Source organism: Malus sylvestris, chromosome 16 (genome assembly GCF_916048215.2).
Source record: "Malus sylvestris chromosome 16, drMalSylv7.2, whole genome shotgun sequence".
In the NCBI taxonomy this organism is placed as follows: Eukaryota; Viridiplantae; Streptophyta; class Magnoliopsida; order Rosales; family Rosaceae; genus Malus; species Malus sylvestris.
In genome coordinates, this window is record NC_062275.1 from 28,604,986 (window position 1) to 28,618,563 (window position 13,578).

A 13,578-nucleotide genomic window follows, 5' to 3' on the forward strand; every position below is an offset into this window, starting at 1 on the left:
ACTACTTCCATCATCGGAGGGTTGAGACGGCGTTGAGCCTCTCTAGTTGGTTTGGCCCCCTCCTCAAGAAATATGTGATGCATACAAGTCGTAGGGCTTATACCTTTGATGTCGGCCAATGTCCAACCTAGAGCAGATTTGAACTCCTTCAAAACGCGAAGCAACTTCTCCTCCTCTTGTGCCGTGAGGGAAGAGGAAATGATGGCAGGTAGTGTTTCCTTTTCTCCCAAGAAAATGTACTTCAGATGGCTTGGCAAAGGCTTGAGTTCAAGGATAGGTGCCTGAATTATAGATGGAAGCAATTTGTTAGTCGAAATGGGAATGGACTCACGGTTAGTATACTTACCATCAAGCTTAGGTAAGGACTCAAGGGCAGCCACAACTTCAAGTAATTCCTCACTAGGGGGCACGGCATGGGATGAACCATGTATGCCGTGAGCATGCATGCAATCAGCCCCCTTTGTTTTGAGTTCCATGCCTCGTGTAATGACTTTTTCAAGCGCATCGTCATTTAAATCGTCGAGATATCCCTGCGCCAAAGAGTCAATTATATCAATAGAAAAGCATGAATGGTCCTCACTAGGGTATTTAATGGAATCAGAAAGATTAAAATTAACAACTTCCCCATCGAATTCCATAGACAAAGTTCCACTATACACGTCAATCTTCGTCCTGGCCGTCTTCATGAATGGTCTTCCAAGTAAAATGGGCAGTGAAGGAGCATGGTCCGATTCATCCATTTCGAGGACATAGAAATCCGCTGGGAAAACTAAATGATTAACCTGCACAAGTACATCTTCCAAAACTCCCTTTGGATAGGCGTTAGATCTATCGGCCAATTGTATTATTACCATATCATTTTTCAATGCTCCTATGTTCATAGATGCATAAATGGAATATGGCATAACATTTATAGAAGCACCTAAGTCAAGCATGGCAGACTCAAATCTAGTATTCCCAATAACACAAGGAATGGTAAAGCTACCTGGATCTTTACATTTGGGAGGTAATTTGCGTTGCAAGATGGCGGACACATTCTCACCTACCTTGACCACTTCCTTGGTCGCCATCCTCTTCCTCGTGGTACACAACTCCTTCAAGAACTTAGCATACCTCGGAACTTGCTTGATTGCATCTAACAAAGGTATGTTAACTTGAACTTTCCTAAAGGTTTCAAGGATATCCTTTTCGGCCTCTTCTTTCTTCGTTTGCATGAACCTACTAGGAAAAGGCACATTTGAAGGGAAAACATTAGTATGAACTGAATTGGACACATTCTTACCTTTGTGGGACGAATTGGGCAGATTTAGGACATTAGGGACTTGCGGCAAAGGTGGAACCACCTTTGCCGTGGGCTGCTTTGATGCCTCCTCTTCCATTTCCAAAAGTTCATCCTCATTATGACCTGTTTTTGGTGTAGGACCTGCCCCAACTTCCTTACCACTTCTTAAGGTGATAGCTTTGGCACTTTCGAAACCTCCCTTCGGATTTGGAATGGTGGAACTAGGGAGTTGTCCGGGATCTCGAAACTTACCTACAAACTCGGCAATCTGCCCAATTTGTTTCTCAAGTTGATCCACCCTTTTATCTTGGTTTTGCATAGCCTTTGCTTGATCTTCCTGCCCATTAGACAACTTAGTTAGTATCTTAAGAAGTGCATCATTGTCAAGAGACGTACCTGAGGCACTTGGGCCGGATTGGGCTTGATTTTGGGGTGGGCCGTAGGTTTTGGGAAAGAATCCCGGGGATTGTTGCCTAAAGCCTCCTTGGTTCTGAGGTTGCTGAGGCTCCCTCCACTTGAAATTTGGGTGATCTCTCCAACCGGGATTATATGTGTTTGAATATGGATCGTTCCTTGGTTGGTTTTGCCCTTGAAACCCAATTGCATGAGCGCTTTCCCATCCACCATTTTCAATCAACTGTGGACATTTTTCAGAGACATGTCCTTGGATGGAACATACGCCACATACAATTGGTCCTTGCATTTTCATGCCCTCGGCCATCTGAGACACAGGAGAAGTAAGATTAGCCAATTGTGAATGAAGATCAGGAGTCAAACTTACCTCATGTACTTGGTGCCGTGGGGGTCCTCTTTGGCCTACACCTTCGTACTGTTGAGCGTTCAACGCTCTATTAGCAATCAAGACCTTGGCAGCCATGGGTGTCTTGTCCACCAATGCTCCCCCCGCCGAAGCATCAAGCATTTGACGTTCTAGAGGTAGGAGACCCTCGTAGAAGTATTGCAACAGTAACTCCTCCTTCATCTGATGCTGTGGACAAGAAGCAACAAGTGATTTAAATCGTTCATAATATGTAGGAAAAGACTCACCTTCTTCTTGCTGAATTCCGCTTATCTTTTTGCGGAGGAGGATGATGCGAGAAGTTGGAAAGAACTTCTCCAAGAACGCTCTCTTCATACTTTCCCACGATGTGACAGTTCCGGGAGCTAACTCATATAACCAATCCTTGGCTTTATCCATCAAAGAGAATGGAAAAGCCTTCATCTTCAAGATATTTCCGTCAACATTGACGGGAGTCATACTAGAGCAAACTACTTCAAATTCTTTCAAATGTTTGTTAGGATCTTTGATAGGAGCATATTTATGCTACTTAGTTAGCTTGTTTTCTTGCATTTAATTAGCTAAAACTATGTTAATTATAGTGTTTAAAGTTATTTTCGTGCAATTTCAGGTTTTAGTGTCAAAGTATGCAAAAAGAAGCAATTTGGAGCATTCTAGAGCATTTTTGGGCCAAGATTGGATAGTGCAAGCATGGAGGCATGAAGATGGACGAATTTGAAAGGCTTGAATTCAGTTAGAGAGCTGCAAGGAGGGCTAAAAATCTGATTTCTAGAAGGCTACATTAATCCCACATGTTTTTAGACTTTGTTCTTCTAGAAGCCAGTCATTTAAGACCCACATGTTTCACACATGGTGCCTAATTTCTACCTAATTTCTGGTACAAAACCTCTTGTTTTCAACTAAGTTCTAAACCCTTCCTAGCCCTATAAATAAGGCAGCTGCAAGCATCACAAAGGCATTCAGAAATTTCACAAACCCTTCACATCACTCATTCATCATCAAAATTCGTCCATTCTATTCCAGCCGCATCCATTGATCCCAAAACACCATTCTTCAACCTAGAGACACAATCAGCCATTCCACCACTTCCCAATCATCAAACACTCATCCACACCCATCCTACATCCCTTGCCGTGTCTCTAAACATCCCACAAACCGTTCTACATCATCAAAACGTCCCAGAATTCATCCCCATCCAATCTGCCGCAAGCAAGAGGAAGGAGACAGATGCGCAAAATTGTTTGGCTCTTCATTCTGAGTTGTTGAACGATTTTAGGTGTATTCTCTCTTATATTTCAATGTCTAATTCATGTAATCTTTGTTTTGCTCTGAGTATGATTGGCTAAATTCGTTTTTGGCTAAGGGTGTATTCGAAACCATGGATATATATGTGAAATAAGTTGATTACTCCAGTTATCGTTGCATAAGTCATGAATACAATCTGTTTAACTATGTGATTTAGAACTTATTCTTGTATGTTGATTGAGAGTGCACACTTAATTTGCATGCTTGAATCTGGTGCTAGGATATGAATTTGTTTCACCTAATCGTTATGAGTTTATATCCACAAGTAGTGAAGGTCACTAGTCATGATCGTGTTGAGTAGATTCCTGGCGAAAGTATCATGCTTTTCATAGTTACAATTGCCTTGTCGATGCTTATGATTTCTAATGAATGTAATGATTCTAACTTGTATCTTTATCATGCTGTTCATATAGAGAACTTGTTAGGAATAATTTGGTTGCAATGCATATTCATTCAATTCAATGATCTTAGGGAAATCTGAAGGTTAATTTAAGCGGACCTAATTAACTTGGAGTGTCGAGGTTCATAATTTGTCGAATTGATAACTGGAAGTTGATTTAAGTTGCATATATTTCATGTGTGGAGAAGAATCCCTTAGCCATTCCATTATCCATTGGTTTACATCAATTTGCTTTACAATCTGTTTTCTTTACAATCTGTCCATTTAATTGAATTTCGTCCAAACACAAATCCCCCCATATTTTGTTAAGTCTTAGGCTTAGAATCTGTCTTATCTTGTGTTTGAAGCATTTTGAGTCATAAGAAAGTCCAATTTCGCCCAAATCTGCCTAGTTTAGTTTCTGTTTGTTTTTAGTCTAAATTCGTCCAAACCAAAACCCCTCTTTTACTTTCTTGTCTTAGAGTGTTTTAAATCTGTTTAGTTTGTATTTTTAAGTGTTTTGAGTCAAACCCAAACCTAATTTTCGTCCAAAGTTGAGTTTAGTGTCAAAACTGCCCAGTTTGTGTTTTTAGGCAGTTTTGAGAGTTTTTAGCTTGTTTTGAGTCTTGTGAATCTGTTTTGAGTCCCTTGAGTCTTTTCAAACGTTTTTAAGTTTATTTTTGTGTTTCTAAGTCAGTTTAGAGGTTTTAGCACCCCTAGTTAATCCCCGGTTAGAACGATCCCTACTTACTTCATTACTACAATTGTCACAAATAGGGTTTAATTTGTGTGTCAAGTAAAATTCTCACACCAATCTTCCATGGACAAGCCATGGTATTTAGGAATATGATGAAGTAAACTTGACTTTAATTCAAACTCATCTGTCTTACCTTGGGCAGCCATGGGGTATTGAATGCACAAGGGCGCGGCATTATCCAAACCCGAGGCGGAAAGCTCCTTGAGTGTACGATTGTCCATGGCCATGCCGGGGATTAGGAGGGATTGCTAAACGCTTGGAAACTGACTTAAACACTCAAAAACAAAGTTAAAAACACTAAACTAGACTCAAAGAATGCAAAACTAAAAGTTAAAACACTTAAACAAACCTAAAACTTAAAACAGCAACTAGAAGGCTCAAAACTGCCTAAAAACCACTTTCTGGGCAGTTTTGAGCACCTACACTAATTTGGACGAAATTTGATGAAAACTTGAATCAAAATACTTAGAAACACAAATCAAAACACTTTCTAACTAATCTAAGACTTCAAATTAAAGGGGGATTTGTTTTGGACGAAAATTTAACACAAAACAGAAACTTGAAACTAAACAGATTGTAAAAACGATTTTGGTGAAATAGATGGATAAAAGGCTAGTTAGGAGGTTCTTCTCCACACATGTCACACTTGCAAACAAAACGATTTTCAGTTGTTCTTCCAATAAACTATGAATACTCAACGCCCCAAGTTAACCGTGAATTGCACTAATTAACCCTCAGTTTTTCCAGAATTTATCAAGTTGGATGATTGCATACGACAACTCAAAACATTCCCTACAAGTTCCCTACATGAATTGCATAATAGAGATACAAGCAAGAATCATTACGTTCTATGAAAAACATAAGCATTGACGAAGCATTTGTTACTATGAATTGCATGAAACTTATGCTAAGAATTCATTCAACGCGATCGTTTTCAAGCGATCTTCACTACTTGTGATTATAAGATTGTAACTATTAGGTGAAACTCCCTCATAATCTAGCATCATATTCATGCATGAAAATTAAGCGTGCACTCTCAATCAACATACACAAATAAGTTATCAATCAAATAGATGAACGAATTGAATCCATAACTCATGAAATAACAACTGAATGTAATCGAATCAAATTGCAAGCATGTACATGGTTTCGAATCACCCCCCAACTAAGGGGGTTTAGTTCCTCATACTCACAACACAAAGTTTATTGAATTGAAACATCGAAGACATAAGAAAGATTACACCTAAAATGCCAAAGAAGTCCACTTTGAATTCTGCACAGAAAGCTCCTCTTTCTTCTTCTCCTTGCTGCGGCAGAGTTGGTTTAGGGGGTTTTTGGATGGTTTTGGATGACTTTGGATGAGGGAGAATGGTGGAAAACTATCTAGGATAGGTGTAGGGCACGGCTAGGAAGGTTTGGGGTCAGAGAATATGGATTTGGGTGTAGGTTGGGCTCGGCAAAGGTGAGGGACAGGTTCTGGCGTGAATGGAGTTTCTGGATGTGTTTTTGGTTTTTTAGAAGGGAGTTAGGATGGTAGGGTGGTGCGGCAAGGTGTGGGAAAGAGTTATGGAGGTGTGGAATGGTGTCTAAAGGTGGAGGATGGTGGCTGGAATGGATGAATGGCTGCGGCAAGGAAGGAATTTGGGTGATGGTGGCTGCGGCAAGGTGGGGAAAGGGATATGGTTTTCTGATTTTTATGGAGAGGGAAGAAGATGTGCGGCTAGGGTGGTAAAACACAAATATATAAGCACCTAAAACCCTAATGAAATCAGATTAGACCACAATGGGCTAGGGTTTGTGCGGCACTTAAGTGAACATGGGCTAGGGTTTAACATGGCAGATTTTAGATGATTAGGCCCTAGGGTTCGGCATGGGTTGAAGGTCCACAAGCAAATTTTGGGTTTAGGTCATCTAAAAGCCCAACGCCAAGAATAGAAACTCTCGAAAATAGAAACCTCCAAGAATAGAAACTTCCAACTTTTAGAAACTTTGGTTGCCAATTCCGATTTAGGAAAGATCGACCCAAAATGGAAACTTTTAGGCTTAGCTTTCCTACTTCAAGTAGGAAACCTCAAATCTTCAATTCTTCAATTCCATCCCAACCTTGCGTTCCAAGCATGTCCTTTTCAATTCAAGCTCACTTTTTGCTCCAAAAGCTCCCAATTGCATCATTTCATGTAATACGTCCGCTAAACCTGCAAACACAAGAAAGTAGCTTAAAAGACTATTTTAACAAAGAAAACATACAAAAGTGCATAAGAACTAGCTAACTAAGGCGCATAAATATGCTCCTATCAAATGACATTCAGAATCGTGCACACAACGACGTATAATCTGATCGGGGCAAAATTTGCATAAGTACGGATCATCCCACACATAAAACCATGCATCATGCCTAAGTTTATCACGTTGGTGCCTAGTGAACTCACTTGGAATACGTTTTGACACCAAAAAGTTAACAATATCGGCATACCAAGGTGCACTAACCTTAATGGACAGCAATTGTTCATCGGGGAATGTCTCCAAAATCGGCAAAGACTCCTCATTATGCACCATTCGGCTTAGGTGGTCAGCCACCACGTTTTCACTTCCCTTCTTGTCCCGAATCTCTATGTCGAACTCTTGAAGTAGCAATATCCATCGAATAAGCCGTGGCTTGGCCTCCTTTTTGGTGAGCAAGTACTTCAGAGCTGCATGATCAGTGAAAACAATTACTTTAGTTCCAATTAGATATGATCGAAATTTATCTAAAGCAAAGACAACGGCAAGGAGTTCTTTTTCCGTAGTGGAGTAGTTCAATTGTGCATCGTTCAACGTCCGGGAGGCGTAGTAAATGACATGCGGCCTCTTGTCCTTTCTTTGTCCTAAAACAGCTCCTAAAGCATAGTCGGACGCATCACACATGAGCTCGAAAGGTAGACTCCAATCCGGTGGAACAATGATGGGTGCCGTGGTCAACAACTCCTTGAGTTGGTTGAATGATGCTGTGCACTCCTTGGTGAATTCAAACGCCACTTCTTTTTGTAGGAGTCGGCAAAGAGGTTGTGCTATCTTCGAGAAATCTTTGATAAACCTACGATAAAATCCTGCATGGCCAAGAAACGAACGAACCTCTCTAACCGAAGTCGGAGAGGGTAAGTGACGTACAAGATCTATTTTCGACTTATCAACCTCAATACCCTTTTCAGAGATTATATGACCTAAAACGATGCCTTGTTTAACCATAAAATGACACTTTTCCCAATTAAGAACAAGGTTAGTTTCAACGCAACGTTTTAAGATCAAACTTAGATTATGCAAGCAGCTATCAAACGAATCACCAAATACGCTAAAATCATCCATAAACACTTCAATTATCTTTTCTACGTGATCAGAAAATATGCTCATCATGCATCTTTGAAATGTAGCAGGTGCATTACATAAACCAAAAGGCATGCGACGATATGCAAATGTACCAAACGGGCATGTAAAAGTGGTTTTTTCTTGGTCCTCGGGTGAAATGACAATTTGATTATAACCAGAATAACCGTCAACAAAACAATAGAAAGCATAACCCGCTAACCTCTCAAGCATTTGGTCAATGAACGGCAATGGGAAGTGGTCCTTCCTCGTGGTGGTGTTTAGCTTCCTATAGTCAATGCACACCCTCCAACCGGTTTGAATACGTTGAGGGACAAGCTCATTCTCGGCATTAGCTACCACCGTCACTCCGGATTTCTTTGGTACGCATTGAACGGGCGAAACCCACCTACTATCCGAGATTGGATAGATAACCCCACAATCTAGAAGCTTTATGATCTCTTTTTTCACAACTTCCATCATAGGAGGGTTGAGACGGCGTTGAGCCTCTCGAGTTGGTTTGGCCCCCTCCTCAAGAAATATGTGATGCATACAAGTCGTAGGGCTTATACCTTTGATGTCGGCCAATGTCCAACCTAAGGCAGATTTGAACTCCTTCAAAACTCGAAGCAATTTCTCCTCCTCTTGTGCCGTGAGGGAGGAGGAAATGATGGCAGGTAGTGTTTCATTTTCTCCCAAGAAAATGTACTTCAAATGGCTTGGCAAAGGCTTGAGTTCAAGGATAGGTGCCTGAATTATGGATGGAAGTAATTTGTAAGTCGAAATGGGAATGGACTCACGGGTAGTATACTTACCATCAAGCTTAGGTGAGGACTCAAGGGCAGCCACAACTTCAATTAGATCCTCACTAGGGGGCACGGCATGGCCTAGTCCATGTATGCCGTGGGTTACACTATAATCTGCCCCCTTGGTTTTGAATTCCATGCCTCGTGTAATGACTTTTTCAAGCGCATCGTCATTCAAATCGTCGAGATATACCTGCGCCAAAGAGTTAATTATATCAATAGAAAAGCATGAATGGTCCTCACCGGGGTATTTAATGGAATCAGAAAGATTAAAATTAACAACTTCCCCATCGAATTCCATGGACAAAGTTCCACTATACACGTCGATCTTCGTCTGGGCCGTCTTCATGAATGGCCTTCCAAGTAGAATGGGCAGTGAAGAAACATGGTCCGATTCATCCATTTCGAGGACATAGAAATCCGCTGGGAAGACTAAATGATTAACCTGCACAAGCACATCTTCCAAAACTCCCTTTGGATAGGCGTTAGATCTATCGGCCAATTGTATTATTACCCCATCATTTTTCAATGCTCCTAAGTTCATAGATGCATAAATGGAATATGGCATAACATTTATAGAAGCACCTAAATCAAGCATGGCAGATTCAAATCTAGTATTCCCAATGACACAAGGAATGGTAAAGCTACCTGGATCTTTGCATTTGGGAGGTAGTTTGCGTTGCAAGATGGCGGACACATTCTCACCTACCTTTACCACTTCCTTAGTTGACATCCTCTTCCTAGTGGTACACAACTCCTTCAAGAACTTAGCATACCTCGGAACTTGCTTGATTGCATCTAACAAAGGTATGTTCACTTGAACTTTCCTAAAGGTTTTAAGGATATCCTTTTCTGCCTCTTCTTTCTTCGTTTGCATGAACCTACTAGGAAAAGGCACATTTGAAGGGAAAACATTAGTATGAACCGAATTTGACACATTCTTACCTTTGTGGGACAAATTGGGCAGATTTGGGGCCTTAGGGACTTGCGGCAAAGGTGGAACCACCTTTGCCGTGGGCAACCTTGATTCCTCCTCTTCCATTTGCAAAATTTCATCCTCGTTATGACCTGTTTTTGATGAAGAACCTGCCCCAACCTCCTTACCACTTCTTAGGGTGATTGCTTTTGCACTTTCGAAACCTCCCTTCGGATTTGGAATGGTGGAACTAGGAAGTTGTCCGGGATCTCGAAACTTACCTACAAACTCGGCAATCAGCCCAATTTGTTTCTCAAGTTGATCCACCCTTTTATCTTGGTTTTGCATAGCCTTAGCTTGATCTTCCTGCCCATTAGACAACTTAGTTAGTATCTTAAGAAGTGCATCATTGTCAAGAGACGTACCTGAGGCACTTGGGCAGGATTGGGCTTGATTTTGGGCTGGGCCGTAGGTTTTGGGAAAGAACCCCGGGGGTTGTTGCCTAAAGCCTCCTTGGTTTTGAGGTTGTTGGGGATCCCTCCACTTGAAATTTGGGTGGTCTCGCCACCCCGGATTATACGTGTTGGAGTATGGATCATGTCTTGACTGATTTTGGCTTTGAAACCCAATGGCATTCGCACTCTCCTATCCGCCATTCTCGATGAGTTGAGGACATTTTTCGGAGACATGTCCTTGGATAGAACATACGCCACATACCACAGGTCCTTGCATCTTCATTCCCTCGGCCATCTGTGAAACAATAGAAGTAAGATTAGTCAATTGTGAATGAATATCGGAAGTTGAACTTACCTCATGTACTTGGTGCCGTGAGGGTCCTCTTTGGCCTACACCCTCGTACTGTTGAGCGTTCAACGCTCTATTAGCAATCAAGACCTTGGCAGCCATGGGTGTTTTGTCCACCAATGCTCCCCCCGCCGAAGCATCAAGCATTTGACGTTCTAGAGGTAGGAGGCCCTCGTAGAAATATTGCAAGAGCAATTCCTCCTTCATCTGATGCTGTGGACAAGAAGCAACAAGTGATTTAAATCGTTCATAATATGTAGGAAAAGACTCACCTTCTTCTTGCTGAATTCCGCTTATCTTTTTGCGTAGGAGGATGATGCGAGAAGTTGGAAAGAACTTCTCGAAGTACGCTCTCTTCATACTCTCCCAAGAAGTGACAGTGCCGGGAGCTAACTCGTATAACCAATCCTTGGCTTTATCCATCAAAGAGAATGGAAAAGCCTTCATCTTCAAGATATTTCCGTCAACATTGACGGGAGTCATACTAGAGCAAACTACTTCAAATTCTTTCAAATGTTTGTTAGGATCTTCCATGGACAAGCCATGGTATTTAGGAATATGATGAAGCAAACTTGACTTTAATTCAAACTCGTCCGTCTTACCTTGGGCAGCCATGGGGTATTGGATGCACAAGGGTGCGACATTATCCAAACCTGAGGCGGAAATTGATGCGAAATAGATAAGCACACAAATTAAACCCTCTTTTTGTCAAATCGTAGTAAAGATGTAAGTAGGGATCGTTCTAGACCGGGGATTAGGAGGGATTGCTAAACACTTGAAAACTGACTTCAAAACATAAACACAAAGTTTAAAACACTAAGCTAGACTCAAAGAATGCAAAACTAAAGTTTAAAACGCTTAAACAAACCTAAAACTCAAAACAGCAACTAGAAGGCTCAAAACTGCCTAAAAACCACTTTCTGGGCAGTTTTGAGCACCTACACTAATTTGGACGAAATTTGATGAAATCTTGAATCAAAATACTTAGAAACACAAATCAAAACACTTTCTAACTAATCTAAGACTTCAAATTAAAGGGGGATTTGTTTTGGACGAAAATTTAACACAAAACAGAAACTTTAACTAGCACAGATTGTAAAAACGATTTTGGTGAAATAGATGGATAAAAGGCTAGTTAGGAGGTTCTTCTCCACACATGTCACACTTGCAAACAAAACGATTTTCAGTTGTTCTTCCTATAAATTATAAATACTCAACGCCCCAGATTAACCGTGAATTGCACTAATTAACCCTCAGTTTTTCCACAAGTTATTAAGTTGGATGATTGCATACGACAACCCAAAACATTCCCTACAAGTTCCCAACATGAATTGCATAATAGAGATACAAGCAAGAATCATTACGTTCTATGAAAAACATAAGCATTGACGAAGCATTTGTTACTATGAATTGCATGAAACTTATGCTAAGAATTCATTCAACGCGATCGTTTTCAAGCGATCTTCACTACTTGTGATTATAAGATTGTAACTATTAGGTGAAACTCCCTCATAATCTAGCATCATATTCATGCATGAAAACTAAGCGTGCACTCTCAATCAACATACACAAATAAATTATCAATCAAATAGATGAACGAATTGAATCCACAACTTATGAAATAACAACTGAATGTAATCGAATCAAATTGCAAGCATGTACATGGTTTCGAATTACCCCCCAACTATGGGGGTTTAGTTCCTCATACTCACAACATAAAGTTTATTGAATTGAAACATCGAAGACATAAGAAAGATTACACCTAAAACGCCCAAGAATTCTACTTTGAATTTCTGACTTCAAGCTCCTCTTTCTTCTTCTCCTTGCTGCGGCAGAGATGGTTTTGGGGGTTTTTGGATGTGATTTTGGTTTTAGAAGGGAGTTAGGATGGTATGGTGGTGCGGCAAGGGGTATGGGTGGTGTATGGAAGTGTAGAATGGTGTATGGAGGTGGATGGTGGCTGCGGCAAGGATGGGGAGTGGCTGGTTTGTATGGAGGAGTGGCGGCTAGGGGTTCTCAGGGTGATGGTGGCTGCGGCAAGGTGGGGAAATAAGGTTGGATGAATTTCTGATTTTTTTAGAATGGGAGAGGGTGATATTCGGCCAAAGGATGTAAAACACATATATATAGGCACCTAAAACCCTAAAGAAATCAGGTTAGACAATGGGCTAGGGTTTAGGTGCGGCTAGGGTTAGAAAATCCACAAGGAATTAGGGTTTACAATCAGATTTTTGCATGGGAAAAGGCCTAGGGTGCGGCTTGGGCTTAGGGTAGATAGATTAGGGTTTAACTTGGCAGAATTTAAATGATTAGGCCCTAGGGTGTGGCTGATTAAATGGGCTAGGATTAGGGTTAAGGTGCGGCATAGGTCCAAGAAGTGAGGATGGGTCATCCAAAAGCCCAAAGCCGAGAATAGAAACTCACGAAAATGGAAACCTCCAAGAATAGAAACTTCCAACTTTAGAAACTTTGGTTGCCAATTCCGATTTAGGAAAGATCAACCCAAAATGGAAACTTTTAGGCTTAGCTTTCCTACTTCAAGTAGGAAACCTCAAATCTCGAACTCTTCAATTTCATCCCAACCTTGTGTTCCAAGCATGTCCTTTTCATTCCAAGCTCACTTTTTGCTCCAAAAGCTCCAACTTGCATCATTTCATGTAATATGTCCTTTAAACCTGAAAACACATGAAAGTAGCTTAAAAGACTACTTTAACGAAGAAAACATAACAAAGATGCATAAGAACTAGCTAACTAAGGCGCATAAATATGCTCCTATCAAATTCCCCCACACTTAGCTTTTGCTAGTCCTCGAGCAAAACAAACAAAAGAAAGTAAACAAAACGAAACCTACTAACCAAAACAAAACCTAAACCCTCCAACGTTTGCCTCAGGGATTTCCAATGCACATGACATGTTAAAGATTGTTATCCCCACAGATTTGAGTCATCTTTACACAAGCACATACTTAATTAAAGCCACTACTTCCTAATTCACAAGTAATCAATTAAAACAATGCTTTGAATGTAGTAACATGCCTTAGAGAATTCCCTCAATTCCTTACAAGATATACACTCTATTTTCACTCAGATTTTCTAACTCCACACCCTACACTAGTCATATGTGAGAAGATTGATGTAGATATGACAACGAATGCTCACATATATGTATCGCAAAGAACGCAATTTCTAGAG

At 40.8% G+C, this 13,578-nt stretch overlaps 1 protein-coding gene across 1 annotated transcript in view; it reads right to left on the reverse strand.

The window, feature by feature from the left end:
* Positions 1–3,249: 3,249 nt before the first annotated feature.
* The window catches only part of LOC126609263 (uncharacterized), a 75,713-nt gene continuing 65,384 nt past the window's right edge, over positions 3,250–13,578 (reverse strand). The window contains exons 5-6 of the mRNA XM_050277226.1: positions 6,997–8,054; positions 3,250–3,281 (exon numbers count right to left, since the gene is read on the reverse strand). Coding sequence (XP_050133183.1) covers positions 3,250–3,281; positions 6,997–8,054 — 1,090 coding nt within the window. The remainder of the gene's footprint in view (positions 3,282–6,996; positions 8,055–13,578) is intronic.